At 40.0% G+C, this 24,533-nt stretch overlaps 1 protein-coding gene and 1 pseudogene across 1 annotated transcript in view; both read left to right on the top strand.

The window, feature by feature from the left end:
• PKD1L3 (polycystin 1 like 3, transient receptor potential channel interacting) overlaps positions 1-24,533 on the top strand; it is a 64,957-nt gene that overhangs the window by 659 nt on the left and 39,765 nt on the right. Inside the window, 11 exon segments of the mRNA XM_068527093.1 lie at positions 291-410; positions 3,938-4,052; positions 9,841-10,015; positions 10,720-10,908; positions 18,046-18,222; positions 19,549-19,616; positions 19,618-19,674; positions 19,769-19,899; positions 20,758-20,885; positions 21,229-21,460; positions 22,424-22,609. Coding sequence (XP_068383194.1) covers positions 291-410; positions 3,938-4,052; positions 9,841-10,015; positions 10,720-10,908; positions 18,046-18,222; positions 19,549-19,616; positions 19,618-19,674; positions 19,769-19,899; positions 20,758-20,885; positions 21,229-21,460; positions 22,424-22,609 — 1,578 coding nt within the window.
• On the top strand, positions 22,962-23,136 carry LOC137753984 (U2 spliceosomal RNA; annotated as a pseudogene).

The following is a 24,533-nucleotide window of genomic DNA, read 5'->3' as shown; positions in this document are numbered from 1 at the left end:
TTTGCCTCTTGTCTTTCTTACACAGATATTTTCAAAGTTATGCACCATAATCCTGTGGTCTTAGAGAAAAATCCAAGGCATTATTATATCATCATCATCTTCATTGAAGTCTAGGTAAATTAATACTAAGCCTTGTGATAATGCATAATATGAAAAAATAAACAATTTGTTGGGGGGCAATCCTAAATTTCCATCTATTGGAAGCTAGCAGGATTTGGTCTTCATATTTATATTTTTCTAAATGTTCGACTTTTGAGTATGAGCCTCATCTGGGTCTGGTCTCCCTGCAGCAGATGTCACAGCCCACTGGGCCCCCACGCCCACCTGCATTTACCTGTTCCGAAACCCCAGTCGGATCTCGTCAAAAGTGGACTTGTGCTCACTGGGGCATTAGTTCATTTGCCAGGCTGGTAAGTGATGAGACCACATGCTGCCAAAGACCTAATTGTCAGAAACTGATTGTAAACAAGGAGAGCGTGTGAGAGCAGTAGGTAAAGAGCCTGTGAGTGATGGACGGTAGTGGCTTCCTCCTGCAGCCCCTCTGGTAGTTGGGCAGAGCCATTCCTTGATGTTCCCTTCACTTCCTGACTTGGTGGACTGTGGGAGAAAGTGTACTGATAAACCCCATTTCCCACATGTACCCCTCCAGTCCTTTTAGCACTTGGGCTTTAGAGGGAAGAACAGGAAGCAAAGGAGGAAAACAGAATACGGTGGAATATAGGGGAGCTTGTTATCATTTAGCGGTTTGCTTCTTCAGAGGTAGGAGGTGAGAATTAAGCGGGGGGTGTGCGTAGTTGGGGTTTTTTTTTTTCAATTAACGTTCTTCATGCAGTAGTCACATAAAGCATTTGTTCATAGCTCAGTGAATTGACAGAATTCTGAGAATTCTCAATGATGTCTCAGACTGCCTAGGTAAAAATTTTGTTGCACTTTTTAAAAAAAAAAAAATCACAAATACATTCTTATTAAAATATACAGCAGCTCTGGATGCTTCATAAAACAGAATACACTGCAATATTTCTCTATTATAAGAAAAAAAAAAGATCACCTTCCTCAAGTACTGGCTATTGAAAGGACCCAGTATTTCAAGGTAATACATTTCTAGCTTCAGACCTCTCCTTCGTCACCCTTTCAAGCTCTGTGTGATATTTTTGTCCCTTTTGCCATGATAACGTGCATGCTATTTTTTAAAAATTAATTTGTATTGGAATATAGTGGCTTTACAATGTTGTGTTAGTTTCTGCCGTAAGCATGCTATTGTTAATGAGGCCAAGGCTGTGAGCCTAATCTCTGCACAAGTCAAGTGCCCAAGTGTTTCGTTCTTACAAACTGCATCCCTAGAACTGGCAGCCATCTTACAATTGTGCACTTTTCTCATCATCACAGGAGTTTATTTCGCCTGACCCATCTCCAGGATTGGAAAAACAACCCCTAATATAGTGTAAATAGTGTTGATTATCCATCCATTTTTCACTCTCCAAGAGTTGAGCTTTTAGACTTTCTCAGTTACTCTTGGTTTTGGAGTGAAGATGCATTTCCCGATATTATTTTTCATGTACTGGCAAGAGATTTCTGCTGTAGAACATAGAATGTTTGTGCAGAAGAAAATCTTGGACAAAAAGAATTCTGTTCGATTTACCCAAGCCAGTTCTGTAAATTCTGAGTCTATGTTCCGATAATGAGAGGAAGTAGGTCACTGCGGTGAAGAGCTGGAGCTGTGGAGTCGGGCTTCCCGGGTTCCCATCTTATTTCTGCGACCCTGGGCCAGCAGCTTAACCTCCATGCAGCCCAGTGTCCTTCCAAGGATTGTTATGAGGATTAAGTAAGACGATACAAATAAGGTATTAGAACAATTTGCGGCGTACTATAGCAATTATTACTGTTAATGTTACTGTGCAATTTCAATTTTTTGTTCAAAGTTTACCTTCTGCTTCTAGATAGCTTCACATTCATGTCAAAGGTGAAAACACTTTTGGAGATCCAATATTGGTATTAACTATTATTGTCAGAGTGTTTATACATCTTATTATGAATTTAAGAAATGCCTCTTCCAAAATAGCATGCCGGTAGAAGTATTTGTAAATGTTCAAATACTTAACGTTCAAAAAAGAAGTCTGGGGGCTTCCCTGGTGGCGCAGTGGTTGAGAATCTGCCTGCCAATGCAGGGGACACGGGTTCGAGCCCTGGTCTGGGAAGATCCCACATGCCGCGGAGCAACTAGGCCCGTGAGCCACAACTGCTGAGCCTGCGCGTCTGGAGCCTGTGCTCCGCAACAAGCGAGGCCGCGACAGTGAGAGGCCCGCGCACCGCGATGAAGACTGGCCCCCGCTCGCCGCAACTGGAGAAAGCCCTCGCACAGAAACGAAGACCCAACACAGCCAAAAATGAATAAATAAATAAATAAATAAACTAAAAAAAAAAAAAAAAGTCTGATGCTTCATATTGTTGTACAATATTACTTCAGACACTTACTGACTTTTTCAATATTTGAATAGTTGAGCTCATTTTTCTTCATTTACTTTAAAAATAAAAACACTTAAAGCTCACATATAATAGCATTAAGAAATTGGAACAGTAAACAAGTTGGAATAAAAAGTAACAGTTTGTGTTAAAAGTGGTGTTGTAATAGGGTTAATATTCCTCTTGTAAGTGCCAAGACAGCCGTACTGGTTGTGAAAACTTTGAGATACTTCCATGCCATTGGTAAAGTAATATTATAAACTCATTACTTCAAACTAACGATCATAGGATGATATGACAGCCATTGATAAATGGAGATGTATCCTAGGGACATCTGGAAAATATTTTTAGACCTATCTGCCATTCTGGCTAAGGTCGCAGTGTTGCACATCCTTTGAAACACTCTGTGCTTTAGGAGAAGCATCAGCATATCATTAGCCTCAAATTACAGACTTGCTACTACTTCTGAATAATTTAGCTTTGACTTTGGTTTTATTGTTAGTGTGTTACAGCTCTTGTTTAAGTAGTACATGCGTGATGTTTTGATATTTATAAATTCAATAGTTTGTAATAAAATATGAAACACAAGTTCCCACAATCCCTAATGAAAAAATGGATCTAGGGAATAATCACCAATGGCTGCTAGACTAATAAAGATAGTTATTAGTTATCACACAGACAGACATTATGTGACTCCTGATGGAAGTACTTGACACCACCTACTAAGTATTCTTATAGAAAGTAGAACTTGAATCTGATTAAGCCTCTAGAGCCAACCAGTTTATAAAAAGTCAGAGAACTGAGGAACATGTGAGATGGCACCATGGGAATGCAGTCATCAAAATCCAGAATTGGGAAGCTTTGCAGGATAAACAACTCCGGTTTTACAATAAAGACATGGCAAGATTGAGGGGAGAGAATGAGGAGGAAGTGGGAAAGGGCCACCCAGGAGAGTGGAAGTGAGAATAGACTAGGGAAATACTTTGATTACCAGGCAGGGTGAAGGCGGGCCCCTCGTGGTTCATGATCCTGAATTTAAGCTGAGATGTAGTCAACGGGGTGCTATGATTTCTCCAGCCACGTTCAGCAGCGTGATAAGAAACAGCAAATATACACAGGGAGGCACATTCAAGAATGCTGTTGCCCACCTTCTGAACTCTTTTCTCTCTACCAATAAGAATTATCGAATACGAAGGAGAATCTTATGCTTAGAATGTAATTTCCTAAAGTAAACTTAATTCTCTGTCTCCTCACTGTTGACCCAATTGGTGGACCTAATTTTGAGATGTTGTGACTGTGCTCCAGAGCAAAAGACCTACTTCAGAATTCCACGTTGTTGTTCTTTTTAAAAAACAACTGGATAGTTATCTTTAATTTGTTTTCTTGAGTATCACATATGTGCGGGTAGTGATTATTTTATAGACTTCCACCTAGTGTTTTATCCTATAAGTTAACTTTTGCATTGGCCTCCAGATAGATGCCTTTTCAGACCAAGATGCCAGTTATGAAAGAAATGGGAATAATTCTCATTCATATTGGAAACCCAAGAGGACAAAAAGAAGTCACAATACCGAGAAACAAAATGACCTCAGGTAATGTGTAGTGAAACCAATTCCACCCTTAAAGGATGCACAGGACTTAATTAATGCCGAAATGTGTCATCGTCACGGGTACTCAGTAAATATTCTTTACATTCTATTTTGTCTGGTCTTAATATTGCAGTCTTTGCTTTCATTTTTTAAAAATTCATTTATTTGTTTTTATTTTTGGCTGCGCTGGGTCATCGTTGCTGTGCACGGACTTTCTCTAGTTGTGATGAGCGGGGGCTACTCTTCGTTGCGGTGCGCGGGCTTCTCATTGCAGTGGCTTCTCTTGTTGCAGAGCATGGGCTCTAGGCGCGCGGGCTTCAGTAGTTGCGACGCCCAGGCTTAGTTGCTCCACGGCATGTGGGATCTTCCAGGACCAGGGCTCGAACCCGTGTCCCCTGCATTGGCAAGCGGATTCTTAACCACTGAGCCACCAGGGAAGCCCTAAGACAAGTTTTTTTCCCACAAAAGTTTCCATCAAAAAAGAGTCGTGTTAAAGCCCTTGCAAAGTCTTTCATATCGTGGTATTCTCCCTTTTTTTTTTTTTAATTTTGAAAAACAAATACTATTTGGGGAAAATGCATGAGTATGAAATGATCTCAGTCAATATCAGTGTTGGCTAATTATAGAGATCACCTGACAGAATGGGTGAAAAAAGAGACAAATTCAAAGTGGATCTAGGGCTTCCCTGGTGGTGCAGTGGTTAAGAATCTGCCTGCCAATGCAGGGGACACGGGTTTGAGCCCTGGTCCAGGAAGATCCCATATGCCACGGAGCAGCTAAGCCCGTGCGCCACAACTACTGAGCCTGCGATCTAGAGCCCACGAGCCACAACTACTGAGCCCGCGTGCTACAACTACTGAAGCCCACGTGCCCTAGAGCCCATGCTCTGCAACAAGAGAAGCCACCACAATGAGAAGGCCGTGCACCGCAACGAAGAGTAGCCCCCACTTGCCACAACTAGAGAAAGCCCTTGCACAGCAACAAAGACCCAGTGCAGCCAAAAATAAATAAAATTTTTTTAAAACCCTTTAAAAAAATAAAATAATAAAAATAAAGTGGATCTAGTGATATTCTTAGGGGTGGCAGCTCACAACTTCAAGGGTTGGGTGCCCTTGTCAACAAGCCTCTTAAGTATCCTTTAAAAAAGCAATTTAGAAAGTGTTATTGTTGCAGAGACATTCTCTCATCTAGAGAGAATATATATCTAAAGAACAAATGTAAAAATCAGCTTTTCTGAATGCTTTGTAAATGAGTACTTGTGAGTTGGGAAGAAAGACAGTGATAGATGGAAGTAAAGATAAGATATTTTGGAAAACCTAAATAATTCTGAAATTTCTTCTGGTTATAATGAAAGCAGTGATGTTGAAGATGCATTTGAAAAGTTTGAATAAAGCTATGTTGTGAAATTGAGTTTCAGAAGAGCAAAGCTTCTAAATTAATATACTACTTTGTATAACGTGATTTTAATTATGCCTTTGTAAAACTAAATTACTGAATTAAATAAGTAGACACTTGTTTCACATACATCCTTCAGGTTTATATGTCAAATTTGCTCAGAAATAACTTTTAAAAAATCTCCTCATTGAGAAAGGAGGTCACCTTATATTTATGTATGTGTGGTCTTTAAAAAATTTTGTGTCACTTTGCTTTAGGTGTGTGCCTACTAAATTTCTTGTAAATGCATCTAATTATTTCACTCACTCTGAGAATATTTTTATAGTAGAGTTTATCATATTCAACTTTATTTTAATAACATGTCATTCCTTGCCTTGTTCTGTGCTTTCTGGTTCTAATGCTTCCTTGCTTTTGTCTTTTGTTGAAATTTTGTTCTTCAGTAGTCTTGTGTTAATTATTCACCTTCAAGAAGTTTTTTGTTTTTTGTTGTTTTTTTTTTTAAACACATTCTTTTTTTTTTTATAAACATTTTCTTTTTTTTTTTTTAAATGGGAATTATTTATTTATTTTATTTTATGGCTGTGTTGGGTCTTCGTTTCTGTGCGAGGGCTTTCTCTAGTTGCGGCAAGTGGGGACCACTCTTCATCGCGGTGCGCGGGCCTCTCACTATCGCAGCCTCTCTTGTTGTGGAGCACAGGCTCCAGACGCGCAGGCTCAGTAGTTGTGGCTCACGGGCCCAGTTGCTCCATGGCATGTGGGATCCTCCCAGACCAGGGCTCGAACCCGTGTCCCCTGCATTGGCAGGCAGATTCTCAACCACTGCGCCACCAGGGAAGCCCTAAACACATTCTTATACCTATGTTTTTCTAGTTGTCGGGCTCAGGAATGAAAAATTCTCTGTTGAAACCCCCTCATCTGGTTATAGAATTATAGCACAGGTTAGTTTTTTCGCCTCCCCACCCTCACTCGCTAGATCTTGTTAGTATATTCTGTGGGTTTTATTCAGGTTATTGTTATAGTAAATAATTATTTTTATACTATACAACTTAAGAATACTTTTTTCATGCTTTTATCAAAGCCAGATTTCCAACAATAATTTAGAATTTATTTCTGTTTTAACTGGTTTCATATTTATCACCAACCACTTTGTACCATAACTTCCTACCTCCGAGTTCTTAATTTCGTTTCATCTCTATGCCAATTGTTTTTTCAAGAGAGATCTATTGGTGGAAATATTTTGGGAGCTTGTGAATAATCAAAAGGGGTCTTTCTTGTCCCTTCCTAATGTTAAGGGAAAACTTTCCCCAGACAGTTTACTGATCTAGTAAGCTTTTATTCAGTGACTCATGAGTTGGGCAACATCCACTCTAGCAGACAGAAAGGAGCTCTCAAGAGCTGTACAAGGGGAGAGATTTTTATAGACAAAGATGAGCAGGAGCAAGGAGGTTATACTGGGCATTTACCAATTGGTTAAAGTAAGGTTACTTCTCTTATAAGGAGCAAAGGGAAGTGATGGAGCTGGGTTATGTAACTTGTACTGGGCAGGCAGGCACTGACTGGTTGACTTTGGCCTTCCTTTCCTGGGAGAGCCATTTGCTGATGCGGGGCTTAGCATGAGTGACTCCATCTTGGGCCTGATCTGGTTACTTTAACACCAGTGAGCCATATGTTAGCAGGGTGTACAGTTAAAAGGTAGGATCAGTTGCTGTAACAAAGGCCAAAATGGTAGCTTAAACAAAATAGAAGTTCATTTCTCTTTTACATAACAGTCTGAGTAAGAGGTCTAAGGCTGAAAGGATAGATCAGTGGTTTACGGGACCCAAGCTCTTCCTTGTTCTGCCATCATCAACTTGTAGCATCCATCTCAGGTCTATAAAAGCTGTTTTATCACCCTGCACTCTATGTTCACATTCCAGCAACTGGGAAAGAGAGAGGGGTGGGGTGGGGGCTGATCCTTTTTTTTTTTTTTTTAAGGGCACAGCCTGGAAATTTCATCTATTACTTCTCATATCCCATTGGCCAGGACCTGATCACATGTCCACACCACTGCAAGCAAGGAGGGCTGGGAAACGTAGTCCTTAGCTGGGCTACCATGTTCCCATGGAAGGAAGGGAGGCCATAGTAGAGAATAACCAACACTCTGCAATGAAAGTGATACAATTCTTTCCTCACAGTCTTCCCCCTCAAAACTCTGTAGACATCACTGCCTTTTGGCACTTAATGCTGTAGTGGAAAAGATTAAGGCTAGCCCCCCCCCCCTTTTTTTTTTTCTGGTAGCCTTTTTTTCCATATCGGATTGCTTGTAGAATTTTTTAATCCTTTAGCATGCATCTAGGTTACTTTTCACTGATTTTGCCTAGAATGTGATGTGGCATATATACCTCTTTCTTGGCTTATGAAAGTTTTATTCTGTTCTACCCATTTATCCCTTCTATTTCATTTGCTCTGGTTTTGTCCCTGAGAAATACCAGTTATGTATGTGCTATCCTGCTGGCTTCTGTCCTCTGTATCTTTCCTGTCATTCTTTTCAGTGAAACGATGGTTTCCTATTTATCACTCTTTCTGGTACATTCTGAAAGAACTCCTGACATTTATCCTGCGTACCACTGATTTGACTTTTCCACCTCAGTTCTGTTCTGTATTACCTCCAACGTGGATCTTAATTTTTCCGTAGCATTTTTGGTTTTCTTGAAATCCTCTAATATCATTTATTTCTCTTTTAATCTCTCTCATTCTTATGCATATTAGCTTCAGTTGGTTTATCTTTAAGATTCTCTGTTTCGCGGTACAGCCAAAAAAAAAAAAAAAAAAGACTTTGTTTCAATTAAGGATGTTAAACAGCTTTCTGAAATATTCTTCTGGATTTTGCTGTTGATGATTTTCAGAGCTACACTTTCCTCTGTGTCCTTTGGAGTCAATTCCCAGGTTCTAAAGTGCTATTCATAGGCTCCCTTTTATTCTTTGTTTTTTTCCTTTTCTTTTAAGGCAAGATCTGTCAAAACACATTTGTCTAAGACTAAGAAATTGTATCACCCTAAGTTCAGCAGCCTGTTGGCTTATTTAGTGGTCATAACCCCTTCTCAGATCGACAGTTGAAGTTCTGGGTTAGTTTGCTGTTCCCAGCAAGCTGTCAACCTAATGACCCTAATCTGAGGTGAGGTTTTACTCAGCTCTACATACATTGCTTTAATTTTCACATCGTTGGATATTATTACACCAGTTCTCAAGATGAGAAAACTAAGAGGTTAAGTCATTTGCTCAAGGCTTCATAGTTACAGTAAAAGGCAAACCAGCTCTGGACCCCAGATTTTTGACTTTTAGAATCCAGTTTCTGTTTTCAATCCTCCATCCTGTTAGTCTTCTGGCTTGTCTACAGATGTATCAACAGTGGGAAATGATGACTTTGGTTTCCTATATAGAACAATTTGTGTTGCTTTTAGCCGTGAATAATCCTCAAGTAAAATAGAAAGAAACATTTCTATCCTAAGACTTTTCCTTGAGCTTCATCGACTTTCTTTTTCCTATAGTAGCCACTCATCTTTCAACCACATGCCACCAACCTGCTCATGCTAGTCTTGTAAGTACTGACCTTCACAGCGCACATCTTGGAATATTATTCTTTTTGTCGTTCTTGGTGGGTCCTGGCAGAACTCTACTCTGTCTCGTAGAGGGCTTTGGATATAATTTTTGAAGGAGGAAAGGAAAGTACTTAAGTGCAGGAAAGAATCAGGTTTGGTGGATGCTTTATTAAAGGAAATTTTAAAGCCTCTGTTTGGCTTTCATGTTGGTATAATTAGCATTTGTTGGTTGGTTGTTGGTTTATTCCCTGCTTCATCCCAAAAAAGGACTTGTGGCATCTTACCAAAATATATGCAAAGCAATAAAATTTAATAATTTTTTTAAACAGGGAAAAAGAAAGAAATCTGAGTGAAAGGAAAATAAGGGTAGGACCTCTGCATAATCTATAAATTTTACCTTCCAGGGAATTCCCTGGCAGACCAGTGGTTAGGGCTCCATGCTTCCACTGTAGGGGGCACGGGTTCAATCCCTGGTCAGGGAATTAAGATCCCACAAGCCACTCAGCATGGCCAAAAAAAAACACACAAAATTTCACCTTCAAGAAATTTCTCAGCCTTCTCGCCTCTGTGTCCCGCATAGAAACCTTTTAGTGGATGTCTAGATATAGATGCACATTTATTTGATCCAACATTAACTGCAAAATGTAAGTTTTCTAGCAACATAAAAGAGAACAGGGGTGAAATAAATACCCCTGAAAGCAGCATTTCCCAAGTGATATTCTGTAAGATAACAACCAACATTCTTAAAACGTTGCCAGAAGGAAAGAAAACAAAGGTTTTTGACCTTAGGACTTCTCAGAGCCTTTCATGTGCCGAAGCCTAACCACTGCTCACCGTCTCCGAGCAAGCGACCGTCATCTCCCATCTAAGCTGTGCATCTGCCTCCTCCTGATCTCCCTGCTTCAAGTCCTGGCCCCTTCCTGTCCGTTCTCAACCCAGCAGTCCGAGGGGTCCTTCACAGCAGAATCAGATCATGCTCCTCAAAGCCCCCAAGTATCTTCCCATCTCATGCAGAGTAAAATCATACTCTTCTTGATTGCCTGACATGACATGCTCTCTCCACCCCCATCCCTTTCTCCCACCCAGCCCCGCAGCATCTTCCTGGTCTCCCCCAATTCCCCCTTTTGCTCATCTAGCCTCCTTGTTCCTCAAAGCCAGCAGGCTGTGGCCTCAGGGCCTTTGCACCCCTCAAATGTCCATCTCCAATGTATTGGCAGAGCTTTCTCTCTCCCTATATCCAACTGTCAGCAAAAATGCCCTCTCCTGATAGCTGAGCACCCTTTCTCTTCATCTGCTTACCTTTGTTTTTTACTTTACTTTATTCAGTACACGATATAATTTGTGTATCTGGCACCACCACAAAAATGGAGGCACCATGAGGGCAAGAACTTGGCTTATTTTGTTCATTGCTGTATCCTCAGTTCCCCAGAACATTGCTTCACATAGTAGATGTTTAATTATAATTTAGTGAATGGTTGACAGTAAGCACAATAATATAAATTGTGAATTTTAAAGAGGGTACTATGGTATGCCACTTTCTCAAAACCATTAGTGCACAGGATCTTTTTGAGAGAAATGCCTATTACTACCTCACAGGGCATGGGAGTTCTAGAACAATTTTAGAAATACTGCCTTAATTATTCATCATTTGGTAAAATCATATTCAGCCTTTTCCTTTGCATATTTTAATCTTTTAGTCCAGGACCCCGCGCCATTCCATCAGCCCATTTCCTTCAATACCACCTGGAGTCACACAGCAGGGAGTATCGGTCACGCCTGTACCTACCAGCCAGCCGCTCCCTGTGCCACCAGAGCTCACCAGGCCTGGATCTGTAACACATGCTGGAAAAGCTCCGGGAGAAATAACTTCAAGTCCCAAAGAGGACGCACTTTCCAGGTGTCTTCACCACTCATCCACAAGCATCATTTCAGAGCACATCTGATCAGGTAAATATGGAAAATTGAAGTCACAACTTGGGTACCCTTGTGACCCTGAAAAAGCACTTTTACTCTTTCCTTCTAATACGGTGATGTTTGAAGAAAATGATGCTAGGAAGGAGCCGGGTTCACCCTTTGCCCCTGAGCAGAACCTGAGAATGCCTGACAGATGGTGGGGTTCAGGGCAGGCTGCCCCAGAATGGGCCACTGTGGCACGAGGATTATTTCAAGGCGACGATGATGAAGGCCCAACAAACTCAAGAAGAGCTTTTTACCTCCCTCTTAATTGCCAAAAAGAACTTAGGTAGGGAGTCTGTACCAGGAAGAGAGCTATTACCAAAGATAACTTTTCTTACATTAGAAACACATCTCCGCATGGCGTGGCAAACATTTGTTTACCAGACCTTTCCTCTTCTCATCTTCTGTGAACTGTCTTCCTCCCCTTTGATGTCCCAGACCCCTACCCCCTTCTCCTTAGCTCAGGATGGCAGCTAAACCTCCATAGCCTGTCTTTGAGTCTCCCATCTTTGGGACTCCCATACATACGTAATTAAATGTGTTTTTCTCTTGTTAATCTGTCTTACGTCAACTTAAAAATTATTAGACCAGCCAAAGAACCTGGAAGGGAAGAAGGGAAAAGTGTTCCTCCCCTAACAGACAAGCCTATATCCCAATTAAAAGTAAAAACTAAACAAGTCCATGAAAATATTCCACAATGGGTTTTATACCCATTTCAGGATTTAATGTCATCTTTTTTTTTAAAGTTAATTTTACTTATTTTTTTATACAGCAGGTCCTTATTAGTCATCAGTTTTATACACATCAGTGTATACATGTCAATCCCAATCGCCCAATTCATCACACCACCACCCCCCCGCCGCTCTCCCCCCTTGGTGTCCATACGTTTGTTCTCTACATCTGTGTCTCAATTTCTGCTCTGCAAACCGGTTCAGCTGTACGATTTTTCTAGGTTCCACATATATGCGTTAATATACGATATTTGTTTTTCTCTTTCTGACTTACTTCACTCTGTATGACAGACTCTAGATCCATCCACATCTCTACAAATGACCCAATTTCGTTCCTTTTTATGGCTGAGTAATATGCCATTGTATATATGTACCACATCTTCTTTATCCATTCATCTGTCGATGGGCATTTAGGTTGCTTCCATGACCTGGCTATTGTAAATAGTGCTACAATGAACATTGCGGTGCATGTGTCTTTTTGAATTATGGTTTTCTCTGGGTATATGCCCAGTAGTGGGATTGCTGGGCCATACGGTAATTCCATTTTTAGTTTTTTAAGGAGCCTCCATACTGTTCTCCATAGTGGCTGTATCAATTTACATTCCCACCAACAGTGCAAGAGGGTTCCCTTTTCTCCACACCCTCTCCAGCATTTGTTGTTTGTAGATTTTCTGATGATGCCCATTCTAACTGGTGTGAGGTGATACCTCATTGTAGTTTTGATTTGCAGTTCTCTAATAATTAGTGACGTTGAGCAGCTTTTCACGTGCTTCTTGGCCATCTGTATGTCTTCTTTGGAGAAATGTCTATTTAGGTCTTCTGCCCATTTTTGGACTGGGTTGTTTGTTTTTTTAATATTGAGCTGCATGAGCTGTTTGTATATTTTGGAGATTAATCCTTTGTCTGTTGATTCGTTTCCAAATATTTTCTCCCATTCTGAGGGTTGTTTCTTCGTCTTGTTTATGGTTTCCTTTGCTGTGCAAAAGCTTTTAAGTTTCATTACGTCCCATTTGTTTATTTTTGTTTTTATTTCCATTACTCTAGGAGGTGGATCAAAAAAGATCTTGCTGTGATTTATGTCAAAGAGTGTCCTTCCTGTGTTTTTCTCTAAGAGTTTCATAGTGTCCAGTCTTACATTTAGGTCTCAAATCCATTTTGAGTTTATTTTTGTGTATGGTGTTAGGGAGCGTTCTAATTTCATTCTTTTACATGTAGCTGTCCAGTTTTCCCAGCACCACTTATTGAAGAGACTGTCTTTTCTCCATTGTATATCCTTGCCTCCTTTGTCATAGATTAGTTGACCATAAGTGCATGGGTTTATCTCTGGTCTTTCTATCTTGTTCCATTGATCTATGTTTCTCTTTTTGTGCCAGTACCATATTGTCTTGATTACTGTAGCCTTGTAGTATAGTCTGAAGTCAGGGAGTCTAATTCCTCCAGCTCCGTTTTTTTCCCTCAAGACTGCTTTGGCTATTCGGGGTCTTTTGTGTCTCCATACAAATCTTAAGATTTTTTGTTCTAGTTCCGTAAAACATGCCATTGGTAATTTGATAGGGATTGCATTGAATCTGTAGATTGCTTTGGGTAGTATAGTCATTTTCGCAATGTTGATTCTTCCAATCCAACAACATGGTATATCTCTCCATCTGTTGGTATCATCTTTAATTTCTTTCATCAGTGTCTTATAGTTTTCTGCATACAGGTCTTTTGTCTCCCTGGGTAGGTTTATTCCTAGGTATTTGATTCTTTTTGCTGCAATGGTAAATGGGAGTGTTTCCTTAATTTCTTTTTCAGATATTTCATCATTAGTGTATAGGAATGCAAGAGATTTCTGTGCATTAATTTTGTATCCTGCAATTTTACCAAATTCATTGATTAGCTCTAGTAGTTTTCTGGTAGCATCTTTAGGATTCTCTATGTATAGTATCATGTCATCTGCAAACAGTGACAGTTTTACTTCTTTTCTGATTTGGATTCCTTTTATTTTTTTCTTCCCTGATTGCTGTGGCTAAAACTTCCAAAACTATGTTGAATAATAGTGGTGAGAGTGGGCAACCTTGTCTTGTTGCTGATCTTAGAGGAAATGGTTTCAGTCTTTCACCATTGAGAACGATGTTGGCTGTGGGTTTGTCATATATGGACTTTATTATGTTGAGGTAGGGTCCCTCTGTGCCTACTTTCTGGAGAGTTTTTATCGTAAATGGGTGTTGAATTTTGTCAAAAGCTTTTTCTGCATCTATTGAGATTATCATACGGTTTTTATCCTTCAATTTGTTAATGTTGTGTAGTACATTGATTGATTTGCATATATTGAAGAATCCTTGCATTCCTGGGATAAACCCCACTTGATCATGGTGTATGATCCTTTTAATGTGCTGTTGGATTCTGTTTGCCAGTATTTTGTTGAGGATTTTTGCATCTATGTTTATCAGAGATATTGGCCTGTAGTTTTCTTTTTTTGTGACATCTTTGTCTGGTTTTGGTATCAGGGTGATGGTGGCCTCGTAGAATGAGTTTGGGAGTGTTCCTTCCTCTGCTATATTTTGGAAGAGTTTGAGAAGGATAGGTGTTAGTGCTTCTCTAAATGTTTGATAGAATTCACCTGTGAAGCCATCTGGTCCTGGGCTTTTGTTTTTTGGAAGATGTTTTAATCACAGTTTCAATTTCAGTGCTTGTGATTGGTCTGTTCATATTTTCTATTTCTTCCTGGTTCAGTCTTGGAAGGTTGTACTTTTCTAAGAATTTCTCCATTTCTTCCAGGTTGTCCATTTTATTGACATATAGTTGCTTGTAGTAATCTCTCATGATCTTTTGTATTTCTGCAGTGTCAGTTGTTACTTCTCCGTTTTCATTTCTAATTTTGTTGATTTGAGTCTTCTCCCTTTTTTTCTTGATGAGTGTGGCTAATGGTTTATCAATTTTGTCTTAAAGAACAAGCTTTTAGTTTTATTGATCTTTGCTATTGTTTCCTTAATTTCTTTTTCATTTATTTCTGATCTGATCTTTATGGTTTCTTTCCTTCTGCTAACTTTGGGTTTTTTTGTTCTTCTTTCTCTAATTGCTTTAAGTGTAAGGTTAGGTTGTTTGAGATGTCTCTTGTTTCTTGAGGTAGGATTGTATTGCTATAAACTTCCCTCTTAGAACTGCTTTTGCTGCATCCCATAGGTTTAGGGTCATCGTGTTTTCATTGTCATTTGTTTCTAGGTATTTTTTGATTTCCTCTTTGATTTCTTCAGTGATCTCTTGGTTATTGAGTTGTGTATTGTTTAGCCTCCATGTGTTTGTATATTTTATAGATTTTTTTCCTGTAATTGATACCTAGTCTCATAGCGTTGTGTTCAGAAAATATACTTGATACGATTTCAGTTTTCTTAAATTTACCAAGGCTTGATTTGTGACCCAAGATATGATCTATCCTGGAGAATGTTCCATGAGCACTTGAGAAGAAAGTGTATTCTGTTGTTCTGGGGTGGAATGTCCTATAAATATCAATTAAGTCCATCTTGTTTAATGTGTCATTTAAAGCTTGTGCTTCCTTATTTACTTTCATTTTGGATGACCTGTCCATTGATGAAAGTGGGGTGTTAAAGTCCCCTACTATGATTGTGTTACTGTCGATTTCCCCTTTTATGGCTGTTAGCATTTGCCTTATATATTGAGGTGCTTCTATGTTGGGTGCATAAATATTTACAATTGTTATATCTTCTTTTTGGATTGATCCCTTGATCATTCTGTAGTGTCCTTCTTTGTCCCTTGTAATAGTCTTTATTTTAAAGTCTATTTTGTCTGATATGAGAATTGCTAGTCCAGCTTTCTTTTGATTTCCATTTGCATGGAATATCTTTTTCCATCCCTTCACTTTCAGTCTGTATGTGTCCCTAGGTCTGAAGTGGGTCTCTTGTAGACAGCATATGTACGGGTCTTGTTTTTGTATCCATTCAGCCAGTCTATGTCTTTTGGTTGGAACATTTAATCCATTTATATTTAAGGTAATTATTGATATGTATGTTCCTATGACCATTTTCTTAATTGTTTTGGGTTTGTTTTTGTAGGTCTTTTCCTTTTCTTGTGTTTCCTGCCTAGAGAAGTTCCATTAGCATTTCTTGTAAAGCTGGTTTGGTGGTGCTGAATTCTCTTAACTTTTGCTTATCTGTAAAGGTTTTAATTTCGCCATCGAATCTGAATGAGATCCTTGCTGGGTAGAGTAATCTTGGTTGTAGGTTCTTCCCTTTCATCACTTTAAATATGTCCTGGCAGGCCGATTCTTAACCACTGTGCCACCAGGGAAGTCCCAGGATTAGTGAGAATTTTAATTTCCATTTTTCCATTTCCTATATTTTCAGATATTTTGCTATAGCATATAGGTGCAATCTGGGTTCATTTATTTGGACTTTTTAATTACAGAAATAATACATGCTTCTTATTCAAAAATCAGAACAAAAGTATATAAAGTAAAAACAGAAGCCCTCACCATCTTGGTCCGTGTTGCCAATCCCATTCTCTAGATGTAATCACTGTTATTAATTTATTCTTAATTTGCTATGCATAACCCTCCAGACTTTTTTCTATACACACACAAGTTTGTTGTTTGGTGTTAACAAAAATCGAGTTAAATTACACAAATTTTTCTGCTCCTTGATTTTTTTTACTTAATACTGTGTCATAGGTATCTTTTCATGGTAGTACACAGACATGAACTCACTATTCTTAGTGTTCATTTGAATATTTTTCATTTGTTTACTCTTGCAGACATCATCCATGAACATCCATGTACCTACATCTTTGAGTACTTGTACAAATATTCCTGTGGGAAAGAGAGGTAGAAATAGAATTGATGGGCTCTTAAATTTTTAATCAATGGAAAAATTACCCTCCTAAAAGGCATTGTTTTACATTCCCACCAACCACTTCCTCACCCTCTCACTTTTGCCAATTTCAAAAGCAAGAAAAGAAAGAAAAGCATTTTATTGGTCATTAAAGAGGTCAAACATCATTTTATATATTTATTGACAATTTTTTTTTGTCTTCTGAATTGCTTGTATATATCCATCATTCGTTTCTCCCCCTTGGGTTTTTTGGTCATTTTCTTATTTGTTTGTAAGACAGCTTTATTTATTATTGATGTTAACTTTTTGTTGTATATGTTGCTAATACTTTATGCCCCTGTCTTTTTAACTTTGTTTTTTGTATCTTTTATTTTGCAGAGGTTTTTAACACATGTAACTTTGAAAATAACATTTGAAAACAAAAATAGTTGTAACTGCAGTGGATACTCACTAAATATCTGTCAACTGGCTTCACCTTCTATTTCGACTTGTTTTACTTGTGAACAACCCACAGAAAGGAGAGTTGGTGTTTTCTGTTTCATGTAGAACTTCTCCTTGATCTTTCTTTTTAGTCTATCTTGAATACTTTTGAGACCCTAAATATAAAAGGATAGTCTACTCAGTATTTCAGTCAGCATTGGTCTTTTCCTCAGCACTCCTTTTTTTTTTTTTTTTTTAGCTTAGTTCTGTTAATTAGATTTTTGATCTGCTTATCACTCAAAAAGGGTCATTGTCAGTTCCTTAGAATAACCTGAACCACGCATCCTCCCCATAAGTAATGTGCAACAATATATGTTCCTTCCCTGCCAAGTTGTAATATTGCTTCTTATAAAAATGCATAAGACCTACTAGAGAATGGACTTGAGGATATGGGGAGGGGGAAGGGTAAGATGGGGCAAAGTGAGAGATTGGCATGGACATATATACACTACCAAATGTAAAATAGATAGCTAGTGGGAAGCAGCTGCATAGCACAGGGAGATCAGCTCGGTGCTTTGTGACCACCTAGAGGGGTGGGACAGGGAGGGTGGGAGGGAGGCAGATGCAAGAGGGAAGAGACATGGGGATATATGTATATGTATAACTGCTTCACTTTGTTATAAAGCAGAAACTAACACACCATTGTAAAGCAGTTATACTCCAATAAAGGTGTTTTAAAAAATGCATAAAGAATAGATACATGTATATGTATAACTGAGTCCCTTGTTGTACACCTGAAACTAACAGGACATTGTTAATCAACTATACCGCACTATAAAATTAAAAGTTTTAAAAGATGCATTTGAAATGTGTAAAGAGCACAGAACTCCTTATGAGAAGAACACAGATTTAAAGCAGCCCTAAGCAGGAAATTCCCTGGCAGTCCAGTGGTTAAGACTCCACCCTTCCAATGCAGGGAGCTTGGGTTCGATCCCTGGCTGGGGAATTAAGATCCCACATGCCACGCAGCCAAAAAATAAAAGCAGTTGTAAGCAGTTCAGGGATGTGTGTTTGCTCTCTAAAATTCCAGGTGAGTGTCATCGATGCACTTATTGACCTGAGTGAGCAGCTACTGCAGAGCCCATTTCCGAACAGCAGCAACCTGGGCTCCAGAATGCCTGTGACTGTCTGCCTCTTTCACTCCCTCAACAACGTAACGAAAACTAGTGAAGCAAGTCGACAAAGACCCAAGGACGACACTGAGCAGGTAGGTACAGTATGTGCTGGTGGCCAACTCCATTCGGAGACGTTTTCCTCTTGACAGATCAGGTGTCACACAGCCTCTCCCGAGACCTCTAGAGAACCCAGCAAAGTAGGCACCACTGAGGAGACCCCTCTGTCAAGCCTGCTCCAGGCTCTTCCTCTCAACCCCACTCCAGGCTCTTCCTCTCAACCCTATCCGTGAGCTGAGACCACCTGTTGCTGAAATCCAGTAAAAAGAATTCAGTAACGTGGTAGGTACATAATAAATACTCCACTAAATGAATTATATTTACTATTCACATGGAAAGATGTTCAACATCACTAGTCACTAGGGAAGTGCAAATCAAACTACCATGAGATCCCACTTCACATCCAAAAAGACAGACAATAACAAGTGTTGGCAAGGAGACAGAGAAACTGGAACACCCGTATGTTGTTGGATTGTAAAATGATGATACAGCCACTTTGGAAAAGAGTTTGACAGTTTTGCAAAATGTTAAAAATAGAATTATTATGAGGCCTAGCCATTCCACTCCTTGGTATATACCCACATATGTCCACACAAAGACTTGTACACTTATGTTCATAGCAACATTATTTGAACAGCCAGATAGCCAAAAAGTAGAAACAATGCAGGTGTCCATGATCAGATGAATGAATAAGTAAAGTGTAGTATGTCCTTACGATGGAATATTATTGGGCAACAAAAAAAGAATGAAGTACTATACAGGCTACAACATGGATGAACCTTGAAAACGCTATGCTAAGTGAAAGAAGCCAAACGTAAAAGACCATATATTATGATTCCGTTTATATGAAATGTCCAGAAGAGGCAGATCTATTGACACAGAATGTAGATTAGTAGTTGCCTAGGGCTGGGGACAGGAGAATGGGCAGTGACTGCTACTGGTTTCTGGGTTTGTTTTAGGGAAGATGAAAGTGTTCTAAAATTAGGTCGTGGTGATAGTAGCACAACCTTGTGAATATACTAAAAATCATTGAATTGTATACTCTAAACCTGTGAATTGTATGTGTGAATTTCATTGCAAAAAAAAGCTGTTTTTAAAAAAACATTTGTCGTAAGCAGGTCTAGGGCAGCTTATATCATGGGGCAAAGAAATATTTCCCTGGGTGGCCGTCTTAGTTGATACAAAGGATGAGGAGTCTTTAGCCAGACAGCAAGTACTTTCCATGGATCCTTCCAATGAATGTCACCTTTCGTTACATCACTGTCAAGATCCTTGTCCCCTTTTCTGCCCTCTCGAACCATTATTTCACTAACAATACCCTGAGGTTACACAAGTCACCTGGTATTTCCCTCTAAATGCAGGTAGAAAATACACTGGACATGTCCTTGCTGAGCCTCAGGAGGATCCAGGAAGCGTTTCTACAGCAGAATTGGTTCTGAGTCCGCAGTGACTCTGACCTCTTTTGCTGCTGCCCTGTTGCTGAGCAGGTAACAGGAGGAAGGAACGGGGAGAGTTTTGTTTTAGGTTTTTGACCTTTAGAGAACACACAAATTGATATCCATTTAACTTCTTTTTCATTAGGCAAAACATATCAACTTTGCCTCTGAGCTCTTACACCTTCAGTTCCCCAGCACCTGTGAGGTTAGGCTTTCCATCAGCATCAGTCTTGGAGCAGCTCTTGAATAAACACCCAGGAGTTAACTTCCAAGTGAGTGTGAAATTGATTCTGATCAGAACGAACATGGGATTTGATGGCTGTAGGCATTTGGGTGAAAATGTAAGCTGACCAGACCGAATGAGAGAAGGTTGTGTGCGTTAAGTTCTGTTTCACACTGGCAGGAATGGAGGCCTCTTAAAAATGACCCACTATAGAGGTTGGGAGTATTAACAGACTTCTAGATATAACTAAGCTTCTGGGTTATGAATTGAATTGGTCTCAGTTCTTCACTATTTATACAAAGCTGGAAATCTCTGAAAAATCATCGACTCCTACCAACCTGGTTACATCAGTATATTTAATTTCTTTCAGCAACTACCTAACAAATAGAAGTAAGATTGTTGCCTTATCCTGGAGAGCAGAATTCTTACTTCCTAGTAAAATGAATCCTCCAGGTATAAAGATAAAAAGTAATAATTCTGAGGGTCATAAGTAAATGACTCATCTTTCTTTTTTATTTTTTAATTAATTAATTAATTAATTATTTTTGGCTGCATTGGGTATCACAATTTTTATTTATTTTTAAATTTTTTTTATATTTCATCTTTCATTAATTCTTCCTTGTATGATGTTATAATGAGAAATATTATTTCATTTAAAATATTAGTGGAGAATTTGCTGGCAGTCCAATGATTAGGACTCCGTGCTTCCACTGCAGGGGACACGAGTTCGATCCCTGGTCTTAGAACTAAGATCCCACATGCCTCACAGCGTGGCCAAAAAAATATGTGTACGTATTAGCAAGGGGAAATCCCAACATTTACTGTATGATATCTGATACCTTATTACCTATCACGGTGTTATTTATAAATATTTCAGCAATTGATGAAACTAGAGTGTTCTTGTCTCTAAGTAACAGGACTAGCTTTCAATCCCTTCAGAGATTTTGATGACAAGAAGTTTGTTGGAAGCATCGGAAGTGTGTTACTAAGCTCTAATCATAAGTTGCTCCACGTCCATGATTTAATGGAAGATATCAATGTATGACTTGATTATTAGGGAATAAAATAGAAGGGCATAGAAATTCCTGGAGAATAGGATGGAAGTCTGCAACAACTTGAAGGAAATCATTTTAGATTTATGGGCGTGCCATTGTTTTGTTACTCACGTCATTACTTAGGAACTTCTACAAAGAGATCTACCTTACCCTTAGGAGAACGTTTTAGGTCTGAGACTATATACTCTCCCTTAACGCCTGGCACTGCTAACATTCACAGAGGAAGACCTAGCAAGTTGCATTCCATTATCACTAAAAGGAGACTGAAAGGCATCAATGGATGGACCATCTTAAACTTGAAGATTGATGAACTCTCTCTTATTCTAGATCGTGCTATGGAGAAACGCGAGCACGGGCACCCATCCCACCAGCCTCAACGTGAGTGCAGACTATTTTACTATCACAGTGAATGTCACTTCCCTGGAGAAATCCCTCATAGTGTGTGTGGAGCCTGAAAGCCCCGTTTCAGTGACGCTCTACCTGGGGTTCCAGCACCAGCCTAACCACACACACTTCCACCCGAACCTCTCCCTGCCAAAGGAGGAGGTGTCGCAGAAAGGTAAACCCCAGCAAGATGTCAGAAACTTACTTACTTTAAAATGCATGCTTTTCTTTTTTTTTTTTTAAACTTTTTATTTTGAGATAATCGTGCAACTGTAAATTCACATGCAATTGTAAAAAGCAAAACACAGAGCTCTCACATACCTTCCACCCAGTTTCCCCTAATCTTGCATAACTATAGTACAGTGTCACAACCAGGAAGTGAAACTGACACAATGCACTGATCTTATTCGGAATTCTCCAGTTTTACAAGCTCTCTTGTAATCACTTTTTAAGTGATTCTTCCTGTTTAGCAAAGCTACTGAGACAGCAGCTGTCACTGCTGGGCTGCCAGCTACGAATTCTGTCTGCGTTACCGGCAGGCTCTTTCCTGATTCAGAACATGCACTCTGTCCTACCTACTGATCTTGGCAATAATGTCATGTCATTTGGAGCTGGAAGGGATCTTAGAGGTCCTTTGGTCCAGATTTTGTGTTTGAGAGATGAGAAAACTACATCAATTGGGTGACTTGCCTCAGCCCTCAGCAGCTACCTGACAGAGCCGGGCCTGAAACCAGGCCTCTGACATGCAGACCAGGGCTCTCTCCCTGGAACCACTCTGTGCCTGCCCCTGCACCACTCTTGGGTTTCTTTTGTTACCTAGGTCTTCTAGCTACTCATTTTGATGTGTGATTATTTTGTTTTTCTATAACTCATAATACATTCTAATTCATTAGCCCTAAGTCTTCATTTATCAAAAGCATATGATTTTTTTTTTTTTTTTTTTTTACTGGAACAGGAGTCATCCAAAGCCCCAGACTATATCACCGGTCATTTTCTTTAAAACCATTTGTGATTCTAGGCTTATCATTTCCACATTTGTAAAATAAAATAATGATGATAATAGACCCTTCTGAAGAAAGGTTCTAATGGTATTTTTATCCCCTTTGAAAGGCAGCTAAGTTCTCTTGTTTGTTCTCAGATGAGCCATATACACGGGTGCTGACTCCAGAGAGCCTGCAGGATGGGGTTGGCACCTACTACATAACAGCCCTGTTGCATAGAGGCAAGGGGGGTGCCCAGCAGACGCCCGCCCTGCTCTCGGTGGTCACTGCCGTCACCCAGCGTTACTTCTGGGACAGCGGCAACAGCACGTGGAGGAGCCGCGATGCCAGGTCAGAAGCTGCCCACTCCTGCCTCTCTCCCACCTCAGCTGGCAGTAAACTCAGTGCTCTGTCGTCTCATTTGGGGCGGCCCGGAAAGAAAAAGCATTGGAAGGGAAATAAATCAGCCTGGTTAAAAGGAGGAGGCGTGTTGTGTGGTGGGCTGAGAGAACGTGTCTCTTTGGAGCAGCCTTGTGCTTTAGATCTGTCATTTTTTTCCCAAACATTAGTCCAGGTGAATCTGACAATCTACATAAAGTAAGACAAGTGGTATATGGAAGCTGATCAATTCTACAAGTACTAACTATGCGGAGGGTAAAATGAGGCCGACTTTCTGCTACATGAAAGAGAACTTTTACTGCTTCTCGGCCTTTTGGCTAAGATCAAGTGTAGTATCTATTTATATCAATTTAATATCTGATACACCCTCTATTCAAGGACAATATAGCAGCTGGATTTTTGGAGCCGGGAGTTGGAATAGGAGCTTGCTCCGTTCACTCCAAAAAAAAAAAAGAGAACTTTTGTACTTAAAAATAAGCTAACAGATTCCTGTATATTCTAAGCCAGGTGGGGACAGACTGTCACTCCTGCAATTACTGCCTCGTTCCGGGTGTCTGACCACTTTAAAAGGGCGCTGTACATTTTCACACTAGTGATCCTGTGAGATCCTGTCTGGTTTCATGTGCACAAAGAATGTGCTGTAAGCGTCTGGAAATCCTGAGGCAGCTCTTCCTAAAAGATCTGATAGGGCTTCCCTGGTGGCGCAGTGGTTAAGAATCCGCCTGCCAATGCAGGGGACACGGGTTTGAGCCCTGGCCGGGGAAGATCCCACATGCCGCGGAGCAACTAAGCCTGTGCACCACAACTACTAAGCCTGCGCTCTAGAGCCCACGAGCCACAACTACTGAGCCCACGTGCCACAACTACTGAGCCTGCGCGCCTAGAGCCCTTGTTCCGCAACAAGAGAAGCCACCGCAATGAGAAGCCCGCTCACCGCAACGAAGAGTAGCCGCCGCTCACTGCAACTAGAGAAAGCCCGTGCGCAGCAATGAAGACCAAACACGGCCAAAAATAAAAACAAATAAATAATTTATTTTAAAAAAAAATATGTGAGAGAGTGTCATCCAGATTGAGAATAGAAGGAAAGAGGATTCCCTGGAAGGCTTCCGCACCATTCATGCAACCCCTCAGACTGGGAGCTTGTTCAAATGCAGAGTCTGTTGCAGTAAATTGGGGCGGGCTGGAGAGTCTGCCTTCTGACAAGCGTGCAGGGCTGCTCGGCAGGGAACCCCCACGGGGTAGCGAGGTGGGGGAGATTTTCTTCGCTCCCAGCAGTGGCCACTGACTGCAAAAGGGGTCAGGACATTTCCTGCCTCCTTGAAGCCTTTGTTATTCGGACTCCATGAAAGTATCAGAGCCCAGAGTGCACATGAGAATTCCTCCAATGGCCAAAAGTGGAATGGGCAACCAGAACTTAACCTTGTTCTGTGGAAGGAAGTCAGTCATCCTGACAGCATTTTAGACTTTTCATCTACAAAAGCAGGTGTGGAATTGGTACCTTCCGTTCATTTGCTTAGTGACATTTTAAAAGATATTTTTTATAAAGAAATGTTACAATATATGAAATGTTATAGGGAATAACATGATTAAAAAATTAAAGACACCACTCGGCTTTATCACAAAGTTTGTATTTGGCTGTATTTAGTTCAAGTATTTTAAAATTTAAAAAAACACTGGGATAATGGAAGACCTGGGTCTATCCCTCTCCAACCTCATTTCCTTGCTCTTGCCAAAGGGTCACCCCTGTCCGGAATTTGGTATATGTGTTCATTCTTTTTTTTTTTTTTTTTTTTTTAAAGGATCAATCTTCTTTTAATGTATTTATTTATTTATTTGGCTGCATTGGGTCTTCGTCGCTGCACGTGGGCT

The sequence above is a fragment of the Eschrichtius robustus genome, chromosome 19, assembly GCF_028021215.1.
Source record: "Eschrichtius robustus isolate mEscRob2 chromosome 19, mEscRob2.pri, whole genome shotgun sequence".
Taxonomy (NCBI): Eukaryota; Metazoa; Chordata; class Mammalia; order Artiodactyla; family Eschrichtiidae; genus Eschrichtius; species Eschrichtius robustus.
The sequence above is the reverse complement of the archived record's forward strand: the minus strand, read 5'-3'. Positions and strand labels throughout refer to the sequence as shown.